The 24,736-nt window shown below is 33.2% G+C and overlaps 1 protein-coding gene across 2 annotated transcripts in view; it reads left to right on the top strand.

Moving 5' to 3' along the window:
* Fap (fibroblast activation protein alpha) overlaps positions 1-24,736 on the top strand; it is a 72,876-nt gene that overhangs the window by 16,233 nt on the left and 31,907 nt on the right. For both annotated transcript variants that reach the window (XM_040294387.2, XM_013355804.4), the window contains exons 4-14: positions 754-848; positions 1,753-1,827; positions 4,236-4,288; positions 7,605-7,677; positions 8,352-8,472; positions 9,497-9,651; positions 12,658-12,761; positions 14,787-14,922; positions 18,384-18,428; positions 24,457-24,561; positions 24,660-24,730. In XM_040294387.2, coding sequence (XP_040150321.1) covers positions 754-848; positions 1,753-1,827; positions 4,236-4,288; positions 7,605-7,677; positions 8,352-8,472; positions 9,497-9,651; positions 12,658-12,761; positions 14,787-14,922; positions 18,384-18,428; positions 24,457-24,561; positions 24,660-24,730 — 1,033 coding nt within the window. The remainder of the gene's footprint in view (positions 1-753; positions 849-1,752; positions 1,828-4,235; positions 4,289-7,604; positions 7,678-8,351; positions 8,473-9,496; positions 9,652-12,657; positions 12,762-14,786; positions 14,923-18,383; positions 18,429-24,456; positions 24,562-24,659; positions 24,731-24,736) is intronic.

The raw sequence follows: 24,736 nt of genomic DNA, 5'->3' as shown, positions 1-24,736 counted from the left end.
TGACAAAACCATTAAGACTGGGATTGTTCAAAAGTAATAAGGCCAAGAAGAGTTTTAACAGAAAGGTGAAAGTTGAGAATGCATTGTTGAAATAATTTTAGCACGTGGTATATCTTTCAAGCATGGGAGAGAAGAATCTTCTTTGGAGAGATCATAAGACTTTTACTCAAAGAAAAATTCCATCATTAATCTAGATAATCTAGAAGACAGACAAATACCTCATTCTAACTGGCATTCACATTTAGTTCTTCAAATAAGGTTATCAAATAAGTCTAATAAATGGTGAGATGAACTAAATAGTTTATAATGTTATAGTTGTATATATAAAGTTCCACTAAATAAAACTGAATATTTTCATTTTTCTTTTTAGAAAATATGATTCATATGAAGTAGGTTTTAAACTAAATCAGACAAAAACCAAATATAATTTATTTTTAATATTGGAAAAGTAATTTACCATTTTAAACTAATCTATCCTTTTTGCAACTTAGAGAAAACAAAATTGGATTCCCAAGCATCCAGAATCAGTTCAAATAGAACTGCTGTTGGCATATATAGCATCTTCGTATGAAGTAGGAAAAAAGCATTCTTTCCTCACTTCCATTACCAACTCATTATTTTAAATCTGACAAAGCAGCATGTACTGGACCGAGAAGCAAAGCAAAGCAAGTGTGTGAAATAAGAGAGGATTCTTTTGTTAGAAATGAATATCTTGTTAAGATATCATTTTAAGCTTTGTTTTCTTATTTAAAGGACAAGAATATCTTCATCAGTCTACAGAAAATAATATCATCTTGTATAATATTGAAACAGGAGAATCATATATCATTTTGAGTAATAGCACCATGGTATGTATCCAACCTCATCTTCCTCCTCAAAATCTTTGCTAGCTCTTCATGGACCAAGGAGCAAGTTCAAATTCTTAGCACCTGATCTGTATTCAGCTTGCTTTCCCAGCTTCATCCCTGCTGTAGTCCTCCAGTTCTCTGCACTACTGGCCTGCTTTCCTCTCAATCACCTAGTATCTATCCTCCTCTGTGGAGGTAGTGTGACCTAAGTTAAGAATGGGAACTCATTCCTTACAGGAAGGCAGATTGAGGTACAAATGTAAGTTCTGTCATTCACCAGTTACAGAATCTTGGATAAAGTTCTATACTGCACCAATTTAACTATGACTCAGTTTCTTCCTCTATAAAGTGGGAAAAATAGTACTTCTTTGGGTTCATGTAAGAATTAAATGAAATAACTTCTGCTTGGGATAGTGCCTTCCACAGATTTAGTGCTCAATATATGGTAGCCATGATCCATGCATACATACTGTTCTGTGCTCCTGGGTTTCCACCTTCTACTTCCTCTGCCCTTAAAAACCTAATCTGTTCAAACCAAGCTCAGCTAAAACTCATCTCTGTAACCAATGACTTTCTCATCTGGATTCAATTACTTCTTATTTAATGAATTTCTAATGCTATATTGAATCTCTTCTATAGAACTTTCTAATGTGTAATGCTACTCATTCACAAGTCTTACATTATATGATTTTTGAAGTCACAAAGTTTATTTTATTTATTTCATCCTCCCCAATAGTGTATAGTGAATTTCTATTCATACACTAGGTACACATAAACATTCTCCTGTTGCACCTGAAGTGTATAGATGTAGGAGTGTATGAGTGACATAGTATTCTTTTAGAATTATAAACTTATATGACTTTTATTTTTTTCTGTATTCTAATCAACTTCTTCATAATTTCAGAAAAGTGTGAATGCTTCAAATTATGGTTTGTCACCTGATCGGCAATTTGCATATCTTGAAAGTGATTACTCAAAGGTATCAACTATTTACTTTGTGTATATCTATTATATCCCCTATTAATCTAAAGGTTAGTTTACAAAAGTAAAAGAAAACAAGAACCCATCTTCATTGATTCAGAAGTAAATGAACCCCCCAAAACATAACAAAACAAGCAAATAATTTAGGATTTGGCATTCTGGTTGGGTTATCATTATGGAGTGCAAGCCACTTTCTTATGGGAAAAATCACTTTGTTTGGGAATACTAATATCCATTAGAAAGGGGAGAATTATCCTTGTAAAGATGTTTGATATCATAAGCCATTAGTTAATTTTCACACAGTTAAACACCATGAAAATTTATCACAATTGTACAAGTGTACAATTTTGGTGAAGTGCTCAAACATTATAATATATACTCAGTAGTAAGTCAGGGTTTAAATCTGTTTCTGGTTTAGAAATTTTCCCACCAAGTCAGATGATTAACTATTACTTACTTTCTTCTTTCTGAATGAAGAGAAGAAAGTCGATCCTCTTATATTTTTTTCCTCCATACACTGACAAAAAAGAAAAGGAGTTTATTATCAAACTAGATTTCTAATAGTTACTTTCACATCAAGAATTTTTTGTGTTGACAACCACTTTTTTTCAGATCCTATTAGAGATGTAAAATTTCCTTAATATTTAGGGGGAAAAAAAGGCATTCTTATCTCAACCAGATTGCTCTTTTTTTTTTTTTTTTTGATCATTGATTATTTTCTAAGGATCCTGCCCCTGGGCATCAACAGTCTTCAAAACTGTTGCTTCAAAACATGCTTCAGTTGAGTGTGGAAGCACAAACCTGTAATACCAACTACTTGGTAGACTGAAGTAGAAGGATTGTAAATTCGAGGCAGCCTGGGTAACTTAGTGAGATCCTGTATCAAAATTTAAAATGCACAAATAAAACATTTTTTTAAAAGGAAGACATGCTTCAAACAAATGTGGCTTATTTTCAAGAGTTTGAAATCTCTTTAAGAAACAGAATCCAAAATGGCATTTGTATCATCAACAATCACTAACCTGAGTAAAAGCATACTTTAAAAAAAGAGCAGCCTCATTCAGCAGGAATATAAGAAGTAACTGAGGGGCTGTGGCTCAGTGGTAGAGCACTTGCCTAACACATGTGAGGCACTGGGTTCCATTCTTAGCACCACATAAAAATAAATAAATAAAAATAAAGTTTATTCATATCTCTATATATATAGATATAGATAGATAGATATATGTATATAAATATATAATTTTTCAAAGAATTAACTGATTATCCATTTGAAGAGTTAATTTTCAAATTTGTGCTTCTGTTATAGACTCTGACAATGCATAAGTCCAATAAAATTGAACAGATTATGTCCTCAAGGAGACAAAATGGCAATATAAATGAAAATTATAATTTAGTTGTTCTGCAACTTAACTTGCATGATATAATTGTGTTCGTGGTTTCTTTTAACAAAAGATAAATTTGAGTGTAAGAAGCTGAGATCTATGTTCAAGGGAGAGATCCTGTATATTACAAGCTTGAGTAGATTTGGTCTGTAGACAATTTAAGAGCAGACATGGTTCAAAACATGTCTATACTCTTCAAATTAATCAATTCTATTTCTTTTTGGATATGTGCTCTCCAAACAACCTTGGGATTAATCATTGGATTATCCAAATGCGGTCATACTTAAAAGTCTATGCCACAGAGAATAAATATTAATATTTTGGTCCCTGAAAAAAAGATAAATATCTTCCATTTATTTTTTTTCAATTTCTATTGTGTAGAAAACTGTGCTCAATTAAAGTCAAGTAATTTTCAACAGAAGAATATTTTGAATGAAATTCTGATAAAAGGTATCATTATTTTTACCAAGGCACAAGACAATCCCTATGGGCTATGAAAATCATAGTGTTTTTACTTCAATACAGGTAAACAAGAAGGAAAAATTCCTAGAATAAAGTGTGTCAAAGATAAGCATTTTTATTTTTTAACCATGAGTCACATCCCCAGTCCTTTTTAAAATATTTTATTTAGAGACAGGGTCTTGCTGAGTTGCTTAGGGCCTTGCTAAATTGTTGAGACTGGCTTCAAACTCTCTATCCTCTTGCCTCAGTCTGCTGAGCTGCTGAGATTATAGGAAAGATTAGCTTTTTATATTAAGAAATGATTTGGATATGCTTTTTGTGGAGTGAAAGTTAGATCACTGCTGAGATTTGTTCTGGAACTTGGACAAGCTTACAAAGTTCACAGTAAGATTCCTTAAATGAAGGCTTGGTTTGGAAGTGAAACCTAACCTTCTCAGTTCCTTGTGAAAACAGTAATTTTATAATTCTGAACTTTGAATGGGATTCTTTGTGATTATACATTATCGACATGAGCCTTTTAAAAATTATAATCTGTCTTTATCTCTCTTCTTTCTGACAGCTTTGGAGATACTCTTACACAGCAACGTATCACATCTACGACCTTATAAATGGGTAAAACATCACCACTATTTACTAATACCATCTAATACCCAGAACTTTCCATTCTATCTCTAATTTGAGATTGACACAGTATTATCTTGTTACTGATTTCAATGTGTTATTTTTCTACAGTATATGTGAACCCACAAAACTGAAAATTCAGGGAACTATTTTTATGAGATATTCACCTTTTTTAAAAAATTTAACTACTATTTTATACTTTTATGCACAATATAATTTTGGTTTTCCTGCTTTCAAAGAGCAAATTATGGATGTACTATTTATGGAAATAAACATATGTAGTCAAAGGACAAAAACATGCATGGAAATGAGATACTATTTTCAGGAGAGTGGCTACTTCATTGGAGGGAGCTGGAAGAGAGGGAAAGTCAGCATTAATTGTGTCCAAAACATATTCCATAAATTGATTTCAAATTAATGACTTAAAAATGACAAAATTAATTATTTTTAAAATTATAAAATGTTTAACTTAACATTTAAAACACCAAATATTTTCCTAAACTTAGATGGTATGTAAATTACAATGTATTACATCATTTTCTTTATTTTTATGTATGCTTTAACTATTTAAAATAGTTATTGTTTAAAAGAAAAAAAGTTAAATGAATGTAAAGGTAGGTGAGAACTGAGAGAGAAAATTCCAAGCAAAAGAAGAATATATAAAGGTCCAAAAGAGAGATTGGACATGGAATTGCAGGAAACCCAGGGTGTGTTGAGTTAGCTGAAATTGGAGGAGGGACCCACTTACAGAGAGGATTGTGTAAGATTGAGAAAGAGTTGAGTCTCAGAGGTACAGGCCAAATTATAATGAGGAAACCACTGAAAAGCGTTTAGATCTCTTTCTGATGACAATAGGAAATCACTGAAGGATTTTAAATGGGACATGACATGATCAGATTTGCACTTTAGAAAAATCACTCTGGCTGGGTGTGGACAATGAATTGGTTCATTACTCATCTTAATGTGATACCCTCTTCCCTGTTACATAAAAGGTAATAATAATTATATGGCTTGAAGAGACATTGAAAAAATCTTCTGGTCTGTTTCCCCTTTTGTCTGTCAAGAACACATTTTTTTAAAAAAATAACTATCTACTTCTTTTAAGTTTTCAGAAAAGAATAATTGATCTTCTTAAAATGTCACTTAAGAAATAGGAGCTCCTTCTTAAATAGACTTCAAAACCATCTAATGGATTCTAAGTCTTTCTCTTTTCTTTATCCACATCATCACATAATTCAAGAAACATTTACTGAATACTTATCATATTATAAACATATACAAGAGATTCAATATAAGAAATCCAAATTTGCTCTCAAGAAACCTTTAGGACAGTAAACTGACAGTCTTTCAGTACAATTTCTTACGTCTTTATTCATGTCTGCTTTTCTTTTAATCATTTTTTAAATTCTCTATGTTTAGATTTACCAAATTTAAAAAGATTCCAAAAAATGACAGTATTACTATTTTAATTATGTTTTTTATAAACTTTAAAACCTAAAACCATATTAAATATTTAGCCTGCCTGCAGTGAATGTAATCAAACCACTGTTTGTTTTCTGTTTTCTGCACAACTGTCTAAAATCTCAGACTTTTTTTTTCTGATCGGGTGAATATATTATAAGATGAGTGATGGATGAAAAATTATTTGAGATTCAAGATATGACTGAATGCCACTAATTCTGAGCATCTTTCATGCCTCTATAGACATTCTCTAGCACAGAGAAAATTAATATGGTTCTAGTTTCAAGCTAATTAAGGAACCCCTAGAAGATGACAGCCTTTGTAAAGTACCATCATCCTCCCTCTCTCATACTTTAAGTGACTCAACAACAGTTGTGGCTTTCCCATCATGAAGAAGTATTCACTGAGATTTTCAGTTTGGTGCTGACTATGTAATCCCATAGACTAATTCCACCTGGTACAAAAACTAAGTTAGTGTTACAATGTCAAAGGTAACATGAACACTGACTTGAAAGAGAGTTGCAAACCAGGAGAATGTCCTCTCTGAGAGTCATTCCCCGATTGTGTCCTCCCATAGTTTTCATTTTTTTCCAAACCTCCCCAAGGTGTGGTACTCAAATCCTGCCCTCTAGTGGCCAGCATTCCCACTGCCGCATCCATGGTTACCTTTCTCCAAGGTAGAGATTTTTCTTATCAAACCCATGCCTTCTCCCTTCATTGCTTTCTAGGTATCATGTTGCATGAACTAATGAGTTAAATCAAGTTAATACGTACTACAGGACTTCACAGGTGTCTAAGAATTCAGATAATAGGAAAGGAAGAAATATCAAACATGTATCAGGTCCAGGGTTAGAGAGAGATTTTGGAAGAAGGAACAGGGAATCCTTCTTGAGGCTCCTCAAATTAGACTTTGGAGGTAGGTCTTGCTGTGTGGTTCCACAAAAACTGTCTTGATGAAAGTATTAATACAATCTTCAAGAAGTTTAACTTAAACATAGCTTCCTATGATTCTGTAACATAAAAATCTGAATGTGTTCTTGCTAAAGAACTGCAAAAGCTCCACAATACAAGCAACTCAATGGAGTACTTACAGAACGACTCTAAACATCAAAGTGAGATTTTTGGCCAATAGAATATTTGAAATTTCTCTACGGGTGGAGAACTTTGCAAGCTTAAGGCATACTGCCCAGTATAAGATCTGTTTTTCAGTTTAGCTTGAGATCAGATGTTCCTTTCCTTTTCTGATTTTAAGTCAGATCCCTGGGGAGATTGTCAAATGGCATCTTATTTTCAAAAATTTGAAATGCATATGCATTCACAGAGATGGGGGTTGTGAATGAGAATGTGGAAGAGCACATATTAAACTTCAGCACAATTATAGAATTTCAGAGTTGGAAGGCACTTCAGCCACCATCTTAATCTGGTGTGTGCAAATTTTACAGTCTCAGGGGTTAAAAGACTTGAGTTTAATTTGGGGTCTGCCAAAAACTAGCAATGTGATCTTAAAAAGTCATATCATGCATCTAAACCTCTCAATTGTCTTCTATAAAACAAAGGGATTCTATCAGATAATCTCTAGAGATATCTCTACGGTCTATAAATCCACTTACCTCACTGTAAGGTCTGAAAACTGAAACTCAGGAAAGTGAAGTGACTTATAACTAGTGGAAGGAGGTATACGGCACCCATATCTCCAGGAACAGAGACATTTCTTAGAATTGTCCTTCATTTTTATGGCTTGTTGTTTTTTTCTATTTATGCAGATTTTTTTGTTGTTGTTTTTGCATTGAACAGCAAAGTTCCTTGTGTTTCTTTCTTTCTTTTTTTTTTCTTCATTTCTTTCTAGAGAATTTGTAAAAGGATATGAGCTTCCTCGTCCAATTCAGTATTTATGCTGGTCGCCTGTTGGGAGTAAATTAGTAAGTGTTTAAATTATAGAAGTGTTTAATCATTTAAATAAAAGAGGAGCCATTTGATTTTGGCCTTTGTTAAATTTCCCTGCCTAAACGGAAAAAAAAAATACATTCATGACTATTTTAGTGGTTAAAAACGGGAAGAGTTTGGATAAATTGAAACCCATCTGAGAATTCCGCAAAATCTCAAGCTCATGGATAGACTTCTTTAAATATCGCAGTCAAAAACTTTATCCTTATACTCAGCCAGAATGCGTTGTGCCAGAAAACTCAGGAAAAATATGGTTTTCACAAGTTTCCCAGACTAGCTTCAGACAACATGAAATTTTGTCCAAGCTCTTATTTAAGGACTCTAAATAAAGATTAGATCTGGCTAGCTATTAATATTCAGAGTTTATCTGACTTTCTGTCAATATGCATAACTACTTGTTTGGGTAATAAAAACAAGTATAATATTAGAATTCATTTTTTATTTGATGTAGATTTTAAAAATCATAGTCAATGTTAATGTGGGCTAATTGTTGAGGTTTTAAAACTATTGAAATATTTTATTGGGAGTCTTATTTGCATTTGAATCACCACCCTTTATAAAGGAATTTGTGAATAATTAAATCAAATATATAGCCTTTACTATATTTGTCAGGAAATTTTCCTACTGACTAACTTACCACCACTTCTAGGTATATGTCTACCAAAACAATATCTATTTGAAACAAAGACCAGGGGACCCACCTTTTCAAATTACATATAATGGAAAAAAAAATAAAATATTTAATGGAATCCCAGACTGGGTTTATGAAGGTAAGCTGTATTCTCTTTCTACTGGTGCTGTTTTAGGCTTTAATTGAAAACTATTTCATGCATTCAGCAAGATTAAGATGAGTGGCATCTTATTTTGTTAAGTGGTTGCATTTCTAAAAGCTATTATTAGGTTGTGAACAATATATGCATATTTGAAAAGAACTAAATCTTGTTATCAAAAGACTGGTAAAATTTATTTTCACAAACATTACTACAAAGTAATAGTAATAATTTATATCCCAAGAAGTATTTAGTCCTTAGGTACTGTGTTAATCTTTTATGTTTGCATTTTCTTAAGAAAGAAATCTCCCCCCACCCCCAAACTAAATACTGTCTATGTTATTTTGTAAGAAAATGTTCTTAGTTTTTTTTATATATATATTCTCTTGAATTTTTTCTCCATTCTAGGTCATGTAGGATTTAGCACATAACTGAAATTTAAAAAGTCTCTAATACCTGCTTTTATGAAATATATGTATATATAAAAAATATAACATCACCAACCCTATTTTTAAAAATTTCCAGGATAGAAAGTCAAGTTTCAGGGGGCTGGAGTTGTGGCTCAGTGGTAGAGCACTTGCCTGGCATGTGTGAGGCCCTGGGTTCAATCCTCAGCACCATATATAAATAAATAAATAAAATAAAATAAAATAAAAAAAGGAAGTCAACTTTCAATAGCTATCTCCTCCCTAGTTAAACTAGAGTTCTCCCTGTTTGGGCAGCTTTAGGTTAGTATAAAAGCCAAAAGCTGCCCTAAAAGGAAAAACTAATTATAGATAATATGTTTATATTTTATTTTAAAAGTTACATTTCTCATTAATGTCAATTGCTAACAAGACTAATTCATATTTAATATGGCATGTAAGTTTAAACTGTTCCTCTTAATTCAGACTATTTATTTTTGTAATAACCAAAGTATGTCATGTGTCATATTCAGTCCAAAAATAGCTATTTAGAACTGATTGCAATGATTTTAAGAGTAAGACGTAATTGTAATTAATATAATAGTACTTTTTTTTTTCAGAGGAAATGCTTGCTACAAAATATGCTCTCTGGTGGTCTCCTAACGGAAAATTTTTGGCATACGCAGAATTTAATGATACAGATATACCAGTTATTGCCTATTCTTATTATGGTGATGAGCAGTATCCTAGAACAATAAATATTCCATACCCAAAGGTATGTTGACTACTTTCAGCAGACGCCTTCATTTCCTTGGTGTCAAAATGAGCAGTCATTACCATGAATGGAGGTGGGATCAACATGTTCAGAGAGCTTCTTGTCCTTGTGCATTGTAAGGCAAACATTGTGCTGTGCTCTATTGTTGATGTGGACATCTGTTGCTTTGGACATCTGGTTGTGCTGGATGAAATAGACTTTGCAAAATCCATTGCAGAATCTTTGAGAAACATATGGTCTAGATCATGGAGGAAAAACAAGCTTAACTTAATTTTAATTTTTTTTTTATATTTCATGCTCCAAATTCAGGGTAAAGTTCTGTTTTGCATTTTCCTCTTGAATTCTCATGTAAATGCAAACTAGAATGGGAAATGCAAATGTTGAATTTGATGTTTCTGTCAGGTAGAAGCAGGCATGGGTTATGGTCTTTTGTGGACATATAGTGACATTTGTGAGCCTCAGTTTCTTCCTCAAGGAAATGAAAGAAGTGGACTGGGGTAAGTGCAGAGTTTTTTGCATAACAAACATTCTAGCTTTATTATCGAACATTCCTTCTGTTCAGGCCCACGAGTACAAAAAAAGGACCTGAGTATATAATAGAAGAATAGCCAACTCACAGTGAAGAGGTATTGCACCCTAATTTCAATTTAAAGGAGAAATTTAAAAGAAATCAAAGCACAAATTCACCTCTTGCATGAGGAATTGGGTATTATTTTAGGATATGGCTTTTGTCTTCTGTTTCCTGTATTTTTAATTTTTTTTTTGTCAGGCAGAACACTGTCATGCATGGACCCAGTGGGTCCCTCTATGTGCAGGGTGACAGTGCGGATCTGCACAAGTGAACTTAGAAGCAAGACAAACATGCAACAGAAAAAAATAGAATTGCAGATAGTATCATGTTTATTTATTTATTTATTTATTTATTTATTTTACTTTTTTTTTTATTGTTGGTCGTTCAAAACATTACACAGTTCTTAATACATCATCTTTCACAGTTTGATTCAAGTGGGTTATGAACTCCCAACTTTACCCCGTATACAAATTACTGTATCACATCAGTTACCCTTCCATTGATTGACATATTGCCTTTCTAGTGTCTGATGTATTCTGCTGTCTGTCCTATTCTCTACTATCCCCCCTCCCCTCCCCTCCCCTCCCCTCTCCTCCCCTCCCCTTTTCTCATCCCTGTTTAATGTAAATCTTCTTCTCAAGCTCTTCATCCTTACCCTGTCCTTGTTTACTCCCCTTATATCAAAGGGGTCATTTGGTATTTGTTTTTTAACGATTGACTAGCTTCACTTAGCATAATCTGCTCTAATGCCATCCATTTCCCTCCAAATTCTATGATTTTGTCGTTCCTTAATGCAGAGTAATACTCCATTGTGTATAAATGCCACATTTTTTTTATCCATTCATCTATTGAAGGGCATCTAGGCTGATTCCATAATCTTGCTATAGTGAATTGTGCTGCTATGAACATCGTTGTAGCAGTGTCTCTGTAACCTGCTCTTATTAGGTCTTTAGGGAATAGACCGAGAAGGGGAATAGCTGGGTCAAATGGTGGTTCCATTCCCAGCTTTCCAAGAAATCTCCATACTGCTTTCCAAATTGGCTGCACCAATTTGCAGTCCCACCAGCAATGAACAAGAGTGCCCTTTTCCCTGCATCCTCTCCAGCACTTATTGTTGTTTGACTTCCTAATGGCTGCCAATCTTACTGGAGTGAGGTGGTATCTTAGGGTAGTTTTGATTTGCATTTCTCTAACTGCTAGCGGTGGTGAGCATTTTTTCATGTACTTATTGATTGATTGTATGTCCTCCTCTGAGAACTGTCTGTTCAGGTCCTTGGCCCATTTATTGATTGGGTTATTTGTTATCTTGTATCATGTTTATATTCAAAGTAATTTTTAAGAGATCAGTAGATAGGAAATGGATATTTAGATAGGAGACCCCTCAAGGGCTATTGTAGAAAGTTGGAAGTGTTTAGATGTGAGAAGCCTAATTAATACTTAGGATCCAAGACATAAAATAATTTAAATCTTTGAAAGAGTTTATGGGAGTTGGGAAAGATCAGGAAACTCAGAACTGAGGAGCCACTGACACTAACTAGGAATTTTGGACCTGCATTCTTATGTTCTTTGAAGACTGGAGTTGCTGAAACATCTCACATTGGACAGAGAGACAGGAATATCCCAAAGAATCAAGGATTTCCCAACCGCACCTGGGAGGTCCTAGGAGAGACTAAACAGTTCTCTAGATGAATGCAATCAGTACTGAGTCATGGAACACTGAGTACCTAAACTTTGTGGATTTAAATTTTATTATAACTGTAAGATTCTCTCTCTCTTTGCAGTAAAATAACAGGAATTCTAAGAAGCTGTCTAAGCATAAGCTATACTGTCATGTAAATTTTAGGCATGCCATAGCACAGGAAGTACAAAACAAGAAAAGTGTAAATCCCATGGACATTTTATTTGGAAGCGGAATTTTCCTAATCTTTTGGGATGCTAGCAGTAGTAATACAAGCAGCTAGGAGACTGAGCATTTGGTGACTGTCCTAATCCAAATTACATGGCAAAAGCCAAAAGTATGTTTCATTTATTTCTTTTCACTATCCTAACAAACCAATCTTCTTCTCTACTCCCCTTAGCACACAGATATATGAATGTTATATTAGTGAAAGAACTATCACGAAAATCAAAAAAGAGAACACAGATTGAAAAACTACTTTTTCATATCCCAAACATTTTACACTATAAATTGAAGCTCTTTCATTAAGCACTTAAAATGTATGTTCTTACTCCAGTTGACAACATTTGTAACTGCCCTAAAAAATAAAATGAAATGAAGTTCCTGGTTAGGCAATAAAGAGACTAAATCCAACGTAATATACTCAACTATATTAAGTTATAAAAATGTGTCTAAATTCCTGAAGTGTCTTTAATATATTGGTGATAAACGGAATTTTGTGAATTTATATATTTCTTTTTTTTTTTTTTTTTGTCAGGCTGGGGCTAAGAATCCTATTGTTCGGATATTTATTATTGACACCACTTACCCTCAGCATGTGGGTCCCAGGGAAGTGCCAGTTCCAGCAATGATAGCCTCAAGGTGATTAATTTCAGATTTCTGAATTTTAACTGAATTTTATCATGTAGAAACTTTTTAATCAGAATTTTACACTTCTTTTCTAGGGAGCTTATGGATGTGCATGCTATAAGCTCAAAAAGTAAAAATTGCACACACAATACAAACAAACTTAAAAATCATAAATATTTCTTAAAATTTTTTTTTAAAGTAGCCCTTTTACACATATAAGAGGGGCTACAATGATCCACCTTTATGAAGCTTTCCTCAGACTTTCAATTGTCAGCTCAGGATCAAAAAGAAGATAGTAAAATTCATGTATGTCCTCAGTCTCAGGCTTCTTTCAAGTGTGGTTTATAGATTTATCATGTGTCATATGTGCATGATAAACAAGAAAAGATAGGTTAACCCTCTCCAAATATAAGGATTTTTAAATTTTTATTTATTTATTTTGCTAGAAAGTAGTCTCTTTTCAATTATCTACTTGGGGATTATTTACAGACAGACAGGAAAGTGAAGTATTCTCACCTCCCCAGCATTAGACCTCATGTAGATTTTCCCTGTTTCCTCCTGATTACAGCAAACTTCCAGTCCCACAATCCTCTGTGGTCTCTTTTGGTTGAAATGATAAGGGAAAGGTGTCCCCACATCCTGGCTGCTGAGGTTTCTTACCTAGCCTCCTGCCTAGCAGACCCAGCCTTTGGCTTTTCCAGCCTCATGAAGGAGAATCAGCTAGGGCCCAGTGATTAATCCCTAATCCAGAAAAGAACCACATTGGAGGCCACTACTGGCACTTGCCTAAGTAAATCCAATCTTCAGTACTAAAAACAACTTTAACTTTTCAAACTATCTGTTCTTCCTCGCCCCAATTTAGTTGATGGAAATGTGACTGAATATATCATTTTTTAAAAAGTCATTCTCCTTAGATGGCAAATGGAATAGTAGAAGCAGCACCATATAGAGTTAAGAGGCTTGTCTGAACATTTTTAAAAAACAATATAATAATAGTAATAACTCATCCATTTTGAACATATATTATTTAGCAAGCATAGTCTCAAAGCACCTTAGTTACTCTTAGCTAATTTTTACAGATTTAAAATTAATACTTTTGTTTTCATTTTATATAGAAACAGAAACAAAGAAGTTACACAACTAAGAGGACATAAAGACAGAATTTGAGCCCCCAAACTCCTTTCAGTTCTGTGGAAGACTGCAAAATTCTGTGTCTCCTTTCATTTCATTCTTTTACTTATTTATTTATCCATCCATATATTTATTTATTTATTTATTTCAGTACCAGGAATTCAATCTAGGGGCATTCTACCACTGAGCTATATCCCCAGCCCTTTTTATTATTTTTTTATTTTAAGACAGGGCCTCACTCAGTTGCCCAGGCTGGCCTCAAAATTGCAATCATTCTGCCTCAATCTCCAGAATGGCTGGGATTATAGGCGTGCACCACTGCACCAGCTCTGATTCATTTTACATTGACATTCCCCTATTTACAAATCATCTTCACATAATCTTTGCTGCCATTCATTGACATCTAGTATGTACCACACACTAATATAGTTATTTCATATCCATCATCCAGTTATTATATTAACCCAAATTTCAATATCTGACTCTTATCACAGCTAACACTCTGCTTCCAACACAAACATGCCTCTAGACAAAAGTGATTTTGTCAATGTAAAACCTCTTTTTACACCAAGTAGACAGCAAAAAAAAATGTGATTCCTTGCACAAAATACGAAGTTTAATGCTTTTCTCCATTCTAGATGGACCAGTAGCTTTGGCCTTATGTCTTCAATTATTAACTAAGATGTGACTATCCCAGAATGGAGAGAAAACGCAAGTGAAATTATTTTATTAGGAGTCAGCAGATACATTTAAAATTCTTTTCAGAGAAAGGAAAGTTTTATCCTCCTTTTCTGTTGAGCAAATATTCCATAATAATAAGATAAATTCCTTAGAAAACATAAAATAAGAAATTATTTAAATGTGATGTGTTTATGGTGGTGACTGTCTATTTTGATTTATTTTCAGTGATTACTATTTCAGTTGGCTGACATGGGTTAATGATGAACGAATATGTTTGCAGTGGCTAAAAAGAGTCCAGAATGTATCAGTCTTGTCTATATGTGATTTCAGGGAAGACTGGCAGATATGGGATTGCCCAAAGGTAAGGTATATTAATGCTAGAGATACATATTTCTGAAGATGAAAGCACAACAGTAGAAACACATTTATAGCTAACACGTAATATATAAAGGTAGAATTACTGCATCGAACTGGAAAATGCTTGGCAAAAATATACTCTGTATTCACAAGTCCACCATTGCTTTAAATGGATAAGATATTTTTGCTTTCTCAAATAACTTTAACCTTAAAATTGGGTAGAGAAAAAGACTAAATGAGGCAGCTTAACACTAGAAAAATCAGGTATTTGGTTCTCAATTAGGATGGTCATCCATCCTTTTGCAATTATAAGATTAGCAGTCAACGAAAGCAAAATAATGAAGATAAAAACATAAAGTGGTTCTACTATGGAAATCAATATGTTTTAGACAAGAGAAGGAGAAGAAATGCAAATGGGGCATGTTCAATTCAATGTCAAAATTAAAAAGTAAAAATTCCAAAAGAAATGAATATCAAAAGAAAGCCAAACATCCTCATTTTAAATCAAAGGTGGATGTCTGAAAACATGACATGAAATATTAGATCAAATTATCTTATTATCCATTATCTTAAGGGAGTGCCCCACACCCAAGGGGAGGAATTTGAAAATTAGAGACAGATTTACTACTGAGATTTATTGTTTCCATTGCTCAAATCTAAACATAATCTGTTGACATGAATGAGTCAGAAGCTTCTTTAACCAATCTAAAAGTTTTAAAATATTCTGGCTCTTAAGTACTCATATTAAAGACTATGAAATTCAAAATTTCTTTAAATAAGAAATTTGATGGGTTCATTTCATGAGATTTCTAATTTTGAAGAAATGTTTATTAAACCAAATATAGAATAAATCTACTTAAAAGTAAGAAGAAAAGCACAGAGCAATCATAGAAAATCATTAAATTCTATCTAGAAATTAGGACAATATGTTTTACATTGAAAAGGTCATATGACTCTGTTTGAAAATGTATTAGGGCTGCAATAGTCAACATTACTCAAGCTGAAATATTTTTTAAATCACTACTGTGTCTGAAAGAGACTTGGCTGATTTTTATTTATATTTTGATATACAAAGTAGAAATATTTGGCTTTATTGATTGCTCATAGGCAAAAGTATAAACAAACAAACAAACAAACTGACCTTAATTATACTAGTTGATTTGATATCATTGGTCTGTATAGTCAGCTTTGGTTAAAAATATCTTCAACACTCACTAGATCATGTGATTATAAACTACTGCCTTAATTTTGTTAGCTTGAAAACTAGGAGATTTATTATTTAGACACAATTTTTAACTAATTAATATCTTTAGTTAAAAACTGGAATTGCTTTGGTATCCAAAATTCTAATTTATAAAAATGTGAGATAACATTAACCTAAATTTACAGAATATCAAAGATGTTCATCCAATGAAGTATGGAAGTCCTGGAATAGAAACATTCTTGCCAGAAATGTTATTACATTTAGAATACCAGAACTGAATAACCATAGGATTTCTAAACAACCTCCATTTCAGAATACTATGAAAAATACATACAACACATTTTCAGATTTGAGAACAATGGTGTTGCATTTTCCAGCAAACATACTCATGACTTATACGGTGTTTGGGGTTTGAAAACCAATAATATTTAAGGTCAGAAGACTTATTAATAATTTATTGATGTTCAGAGCCATACATAAAACAAAGAATCAAAAGAAACTGACAATAGATACTTGTAATTACAATTGTGAGATATATTAAGAAATTTATAGTTTGAGACACTAATATTGTCTTACATTATTATTGTCCTCTCAAAAGAGGATTAAAATGAAGTTTATCTTTATGATTAAAAATGAAGAATCAAAAAACTTTCACTAGTTTTTCGAGTCTTGTCTTTTTTTTATTCTCTATAGGAAATAATACAAACTGTCCTTAAAATTTGTTATTCCCATGCCTTTTTTCACAGTACATCTTCTCATGGTTCTCCTACATTGTTAACTACTCTTTTCCTTTCTGTTCTGCTGACTTCTCTAGACATCTTATCCTCCTACTTAATGTATTTGCAAGATAGGCTGTTATAACAAAACAACAACCTCCAATGACTCAGTAGGTTAATACAGTAGAAGTTTATTCATATTCATATACCCATCAAATAGTGAGTACAAGTAAGAGGAGTGTGGTAAAGACTGGGAGAGGGGATGCTCTGTTCCATATAATCATTCAGGAACCCAGATGATGGCATTTCTGCTAGCTTCATTTGTGGTTTTCAATACTATTCTAAAGTTATTAAAATTGAGCATCAAGATCCAGACATAGGATTGAGAAAAGAATGGAGGAACATGAATAAGAATTTTTTTTTTTTTTTTTTTTGGCTAGGTCTAGAAAGAGCCTTACTAATTTCAGCTTATATACCATTGGCTAAAACATATCACATGACCACATCCAACTGCAAAGGAGGCTGGGAAATGTAGCATACTCATAGCCCACCCAAAGAAAGAAATAGCTCCTGATTATCCCGCTTCCTCTATCTCAACTCTCTTTGGGTAATTTTATCCACATCAGAGGTTTCTGTTACTACTTACCAACATTATTTATAAAGATTTCAACTTTTAAATAGCTGTGACTACATTTTCTCTACTATATCCTCACCTACCAAGACCTTCATTTGGTTCTTTATTATTCTTTTCCCAAACATTACTACAACATTTCAGTTGGTCCCCTGCCTCCTTCCATCTTACCTATTTCTAACCCATTCTTTTTATCATGTTCAAAATTATATTTTCTTAATGGTGGATTTGAAGTCTCTCAAAAATTTATTTACAGGAGAAATTCAAACTTCTTAGGATGGCATAAACATTGCTCAAGATCTTGCTCATGCTTATGCCTCTTCCCTCATCTTGTAAATCTTCCCTTGTAACTTTCCACTGAGCCATATTGAACCACCTGGGGTAACTAACCCAGTCTGGTGTTATTTGTTGTTCCTTTTCTAATTATTTGTCTAGAAAAGCCTATTCACCCTTTTAGAATTACTAAATATTTGTTTAATAAATGATCAATACTATTATGCTAAAACATAAACCAAATAAGATTTAATGCAGATTTTAAAATTTCACAAGTAATTCATAAGACCAAGAAAAGAATTTAATCTCCATTATGAATTTCCTTTTTACCTACAGTAATTCAAGTGCTTGCACTATGCTGGACCTCCATACATGTTTGGTAATTCTAAGGCACCACTTTATAAAAGATTTAACCAGAGTAAAGATCTGAAACTAGATCCAGCAGGCAAAGTACCCATGTGTATACAGCAGCACTGTTATATAATATTTTTAATAGAATCTTCTTAAATTCAAAATTGAAGATAGTTGACTAGCCATAGGACTCTCTGGCCAAGCAGTTTAACTGATCCCTAATGTCTAGATTATATTTAGGAAAAAATATTCTGCTAATACCATGTTTGATGTGATCTTTTGTCTTTCAGACCCAGGAACATATAGAAGAAAGCAGAACTGGATGGGCTGGTGGAGTATGATTTTGCTATCTTTTCCTTATATTTTAATGCCACTTGACAGATTCTCAACTATCAAAGGACTCTTTCCAATGTTCCCAAACAGGCACCTTTTGTTTTTCAATTGAGATACACACACACACACACACACACACACACACACACACTTTTGAAAATGGGTCTAAGTTGCTGAGGGTCTTGCTAAGTTGCTGAGGCTGGCCTTCAACTTGCCATGCTTCTCCTGCCTCAGCCTCCTGAGTCACTGGGATTACAGGCATGCACCATCATACCCTGCTACTAACTGATAGTATTTCTTAAATACAACAACATTTAATCAATTTGCAAAAGAAAACACAATCTTAGTCAGATGGGCTAAAATCATCTTAATATTTATGCCATTTTAATCAAGGAAAAATAGAGACATTAGGAATCCTTGTGAGTTAAATGCAAACTATCTCTTAATATATTTCATATAAACTAAACTGAATTTCATATATGCATATTCATATAAGCATTGACTTGGTATCAAATAGGCAAATGTGTTTTATTATGATTTGTGATTACTTATATCTGGAAATTTTGGATAGATTGTTGTTATTGTTGTTTGGTGATATATGAGGAATTCTAGTGTAAAAATCATGTTTTAGTGAAATATCCCAATTATATCTAATATCCTATAAAAAGAATACAAAATAGGATGGAGAATAGTGAATGTGGTTTGAATGCTGTCACTCACTCATCACATACATGATTTAATTCAACTAGCATTTCAGTTTGGGGATGCCACTTTTTTTGAAATTTGGACACATTATGCAAAAAAGAAAATTTTTAGGACCAGATTTAATACATTGACTCATGACATAAAGACAGTAAAGAATTCAGAAGTCAATTCTAAGATCATACATCTTTAACAAATTCTAACTTAAAATGGCCAGAGAGAAGGAAATAAAAATTTAAAAAATATATATTCCGGTATTAAAAATTCTTAGTTGTACACTTTTCTGTATCCAGTAATTTTTGTCTTACAGGCTACTATATTTACGCTCAGCCTTTAATGAAAGATATTTCAGTTTTATTTATTAACTAGGGACCAGTAGTACTTTATTAATAACATACAGTAATGTAACTACACTCTGAGGTAATAAGAATTGATTTTAAAAAGTCGAAAAGTTCTATTTTAATACACTTTTTGTCACACTATTATGTTATTACAGGAAAAATTAGCAATAACCAATGGGGGGGGATGATTCTGTAAATTGTCTGCTTTCTTGATCATCAGAAGCTCAACCTCCAGAAAGATCATTCCTATTTCTAGATTAGCATTTGAAAATGTGAAGAATTAGGAAAATCAAGATCCTAATTCAATCCCATTGCAAAGATTTCTAATAAAGAATTGGAAGATAGAGTACTTAAAAATATCCTTGTGTTCTTCATGATGATAATGTTATTAAATTTATAACATAGTAATATGAATGATATGCTTACAAAAAGATCAGCGATTATGCAAACAAACTTCTCAAAGATATTACCTTGGGTATCCAGACCTTGTTTCAGAAAGGCTGAAGTGCCCAAAACACTCTGAAAATTTTTAGAATACACCTTTTGAAAGGTCTTGAGATCAATTGTATCTTAATTTTTAAAGTTCATATTACATAAAACTTGCATTATCCCATAAGGGCTGGATGAGTATGTGAATGAATGAAGGAATTGCCTTGTAAAATTATGGAATGTTTTTGAAATACCCCTAATGGAGTACATATGTTGTCCTGTGAGAGAAGATGAGGTCCCTTCATTGAATCAGAAATCATGCCCAACTTAATTTAAAAAATAAGTGAATTCTTTACCTGGAACATGTGATTTTGTGCCGGGATATTTAATATTTTAGAATTCTATTGGGAATAATTTGTTTTTCTTATGTGTTAATGTCAATCTCTTAAAATTTATTGAATAGTCGGTAAACCTAAATTCTAGAAGAAGAATTCTCAGAAATTCTTTTCACTGGTAGCTTTTAAGAGTAAATTCACACCCTCTCAATGCATCTGCCTTATAAATTCTGATATGCTCTTGAAAAAGTCAGGCCACAATTTTTATAGAGTCATAATATGTTGCATAGCTTCCTTTGATCTCTGCTCAAACTAGTGACTTAATGAAATTAACCAGAGAAGATCTAGAAATGTATATGTACTTTACACATTTGTTCAAATAATATTTGATTTTTTTTTTTTGAGGGAGTGTGGTTTTTGGGAATTGAACCCAAGGCCTCACATATGCTAGGAAAATGCTTTATCACTAAATTACATTGCCAGGCTTGCTTAAATAATATTTATTGGGTCTTAAAAGTATATAGGGTAGTTGTATTAATGTAAATTTTAAAAGCAGTTTTAGAGAAGGAGTTCTTTTAGAATTTATCAAAGAAATTTAAACTGAAAAAGACTTTTGAAGATCATCTATAAATTAAAAAATAAATTAGGGCTAGAGGTACAACTCAGGAGTACAGCACTTGTCTAGCACACATGAAGCCCTAGGTTCAATCCCCAACACTACAAAAAAAAAAGGAAAAGAAAAGAAAGCTTGGTAAGAGTAACTAACTTGTTAGTTGCAGGCATAGGAAATTAACGAATGGGTTTCCTAAGTTCTAAGAATTTTATTTACCACTTTCTTTTTTCAGCACTGAAACATTTCATGTCTTAACTGAAGGTAAATAACTGTACTCTTTGGTATTTTGTCAAAGAAATAAAAAAAAATTCAAGCCTAAATTGACTTTTTCCCTTTAAAGAGCAGACCAAAAAAGGGAAAATTTAACAAAAGAATCTAGAATTTAATCCTTTATATCTGGAGAACAAGCACTGAAAGCATATTGCTTAGACTGCAAAATCACTATGAAATTATTTTAAAATAATTAAGGAGTACATTTCAACTTCTTTAGGCTGTTGGAGAAACCTCTTGGTTAAAAACAAATAAGTTCTATACTTGATGTTGGAAAGCCTTTGCTTTGGTTGAATATGAACTCAGTTTAGGCATCAGCCTTATGTCATTTAACCACTAAGACAAGATATGACATGGTGGTAAATAATCTCACTTTCCAAGCAAAACATTTAAATGGCTTTGCACTTCACATTGAGATGAGCAATTCATCAGAAATTCTAAGCATGATAAAAAGGCCAGTGTAGGGGCCTTGTTAAAACTGACAACAGCCTAGCTGTGTTGCTTATCTAGGTCCAGGTGTGACTTGCTGAAAGAAGCACTTAACTCAGAATGCATTAGGGGCCCAGCTCTGGCCCAATGAGAGCGGAAATATTTTACACTCTCTTTACCTCACCCAAGTTACCCCAATCATCTAAACCAGCTGTTCTGCAACCAAAGAGGAGAGAGAAGATAACAGTCTTTGCTTAACCGAAAGATTCTTCCTGTTTGCCTGATTCTGGTATCTTAAAATATAACACTCTACCCAGTTAATTTTTTTATTTTCCATAAAAGCAAAATTTTAGGTTTTAACACAGAACAAAGCCTTTTCAAAGTCTCTTAATTGACTACAAGTGTGTGGAGAACTTTTTTTTAACTGTTACCTTAACCCATTGAATCCTAATTTTTCAATTCTGTGACTATTTCAGCAAAATTGATACAGAAACATTAAAATAGTTTGGAGATCATAATCTACAGCTTATACATATTATTGTATTAATTAATATTCTATTATAGTATAATTATATATTGTTGTATAATTATATATAATTGTATTAGCATCATATCATAGAAGTTTTGTAGGTGTTCCTCATTTATGACAGTGGTACAAAATGGGTTAAAATAGTTTGTGACTCAGGTTTCATGTTAGTGATTAAGACATTGTAAAACCAAATTGGAGGAGGACATAAAGAGGTTACTAGTAGGCAATTATATCATCTTTAGGCTAAGAAGACAAAACTTCATTCTCAAGAAACAATTTTGGTAAAGACACAAATAATAATAAAATTCCATTCACAAAATTGCATATCAGTTTTCTTTACCTGGGTCTCATGACTCATAATCTCACTTAATTGCAAAACCCTACCAGGATTGGTGTTTATTATTAATAAGCAAGCCCAATGAAGGAATCATATAAGGAGACAGCAGTTTTTCATTATTCCATTTTGTTCAACGTTTATTAAAAGAAAAATTTTAGACAAATTAAATTTAGCAGAGATTCTTTGAGCAAAGAATAATTCATGAATCAGGCAGCACTCAGAACAGAAGAGGTTCTGAAAGCTCTACCCAAGAATGTGAGCAGTGAACTGAGACAGAAGCAAAGTTGAGAAACCCCAGCTGGCTGCAGCGAGGAGTTTGCCTTATTGGGCCCTGTGTGATGAGTTGCCTGCCTGTGATTGGCTGGTTGGGGTTAGGTTGTGGTTCATCACATACAACTCAAAGTGTGGAAACAGCCTCAAGCTAATATCCTCCTCCTAATTTAATTGTAGAGTCAGTGTGATAATACTTAGGACACTATATTAGTTTCCTAATTGCTATAATAAATTACACAAACTTGGTGGGTTAAAACAACGGAATTTTTTTTCTTTCATATTTCTGAGGGATAGAATCTGAAATCAGGTGCTAACAGGGCTGTGCCGCCCTCTCTGATGGCTCCAGGAGAGAATCCTTCCTTGCTTCTTCCAGTTTCTAATGGCTCTAGGCAATCCCCGGAATTCTTTGGTTTCCAACTGCATCACCTTAATCCTGCTACTGTTCTCACTTAGGTCCGTTTCCTGTAATTCTGTGTCTCTCTGTGTCCTCTCTCTTGAGAACTCCAGAATTGGACTTAGGGTACACCCATTCAAGTATCATCAAATCTTAGACTCTTATCCCAGGAATTAACTTTAGTGGTACTTTATTCCACTAACTCTATTCATCCTACTACAGATGCATCAAATGTGCTTCATATTAATGTCATATGATCACAATCATTTCAAGAAAAATAATGATTAATGCCATCAAAAGTCATGCAACTATGATTAAGGAAATCGACAGTAACTTCTTCTGCTCTCTTTCTCAAAAATGGATGTCAGACTAGGTCTTAGCAGAATAAATGTTCATAGCTAAAAGATGTTGGTGTTTTTGAGTTTTATTTTATTTTATTAATAGTTTATTTGTTTGGTTTTGTTGCTTGGCTTAGCTCTAAAAGTACTGAATATCTTGGTCCCCTGTCACATGGAGGAACATCCACTAGAGAGATTTGGTTTTAAATTATTTAGGAAAACAGCTACTCTGTACCAATAGAATAATTCTTGTGTAATTTTTTTTAACAAATTTGTGATCATTTTACAAATAACAGGAGATGGAGGAGCATATCATTTTTTTAATGGGAGAAACATGATACTACTGGTTGAAATTTACTATGAGGACATTTGCAGGATCTCAGTTTTCTATACCATTTAGGATGTTCTGTTCCAAGGCACATTTGAGTGTCTAGCATTCCCGATGTAATAATGTGGTTCCCAGCAGGCAATCAGGAAGGTTCCCTGGAAAAGGTCAAACTAAGACAATAAGGTCTGGTTTCCTGAGATTCAGAAGTAAACCTCCTTCATCGTGGATAACATTTTTCTCTGAAGTACAGAATTTTCTCTTCACCATTAAAATCTGTGACTAGCAGGTGATATTTTTATCTCTAAAATGTCTCTATTCAAGCACTGCCATTAGTTGCTTGACATTAGACAAATCATCTTTCATGAGAGTCACACTTTGGTCAAATATCTCATTTTAAAGTTTGGTTTGGTTAAATATCAACATTCATTTGTGATTCTTCATCCCAGAACATAGAAATTTAATCAAATTAAATATTATAAAGGCAGGGGTATATAGTAGCACCCAGCAGTAGCTGGCATGTGTGAGTGCCTATTTGAAACTCTGGAAAAGCTGTCATCTGGAAAATTGAAATTTCAGATGTGAGTGACAGAAGACGGGAGCAGGAGGTCAGGCACTCTGATTCCTACAAATATGATCATATATTGCTTTGAAAATAATCTATGGTTTTAGTTCAATTTGTCTTTTGAACATAACCTCTGTTAATTTCTTTCAGTTCTTTGTTTCAACACCAGTTTTCAGCTATGATGCCATTTCATACTACAAAATATTTAGCGACAAGGATGGCTACAAACATATTCACTATATCAAAGACTCTGTGGTACGTTCCTTCCAAGATTTATCTCCTCAAAGATCATTCACTTGAGGTTGCTCAAATAACGCTCAGATTCACACAACATAATGTTTGTCTTTTTATAGGAAAATGCTATTCAAATTACAAGTGGCAAGTGGGAGGCCATAAATATATTCAGAGTAACACAGGATTCACTGTAAGT

The sequence above is a fragment of the Ictidomys tridecemlineatus genome, chromosome 7 (assembly GCF_052094955.1).
Source record: "Ictidomys tridecemlineatus isolate mIctTri1 chromosome 7, mIctTri1.hap1, whole genome shotgun sequence".
Lineage (NCBI taxonomy): Eukaryota > Metazoa > Chordata > Mammalia > Rodentia > Sciuridae > Ictidomys > Ictidomys tridecemlineatus.
Note: the sequence above shows the minus strand (reverse complement) of the source record. Positions and strands in the feature narration are given on the sequence as shown.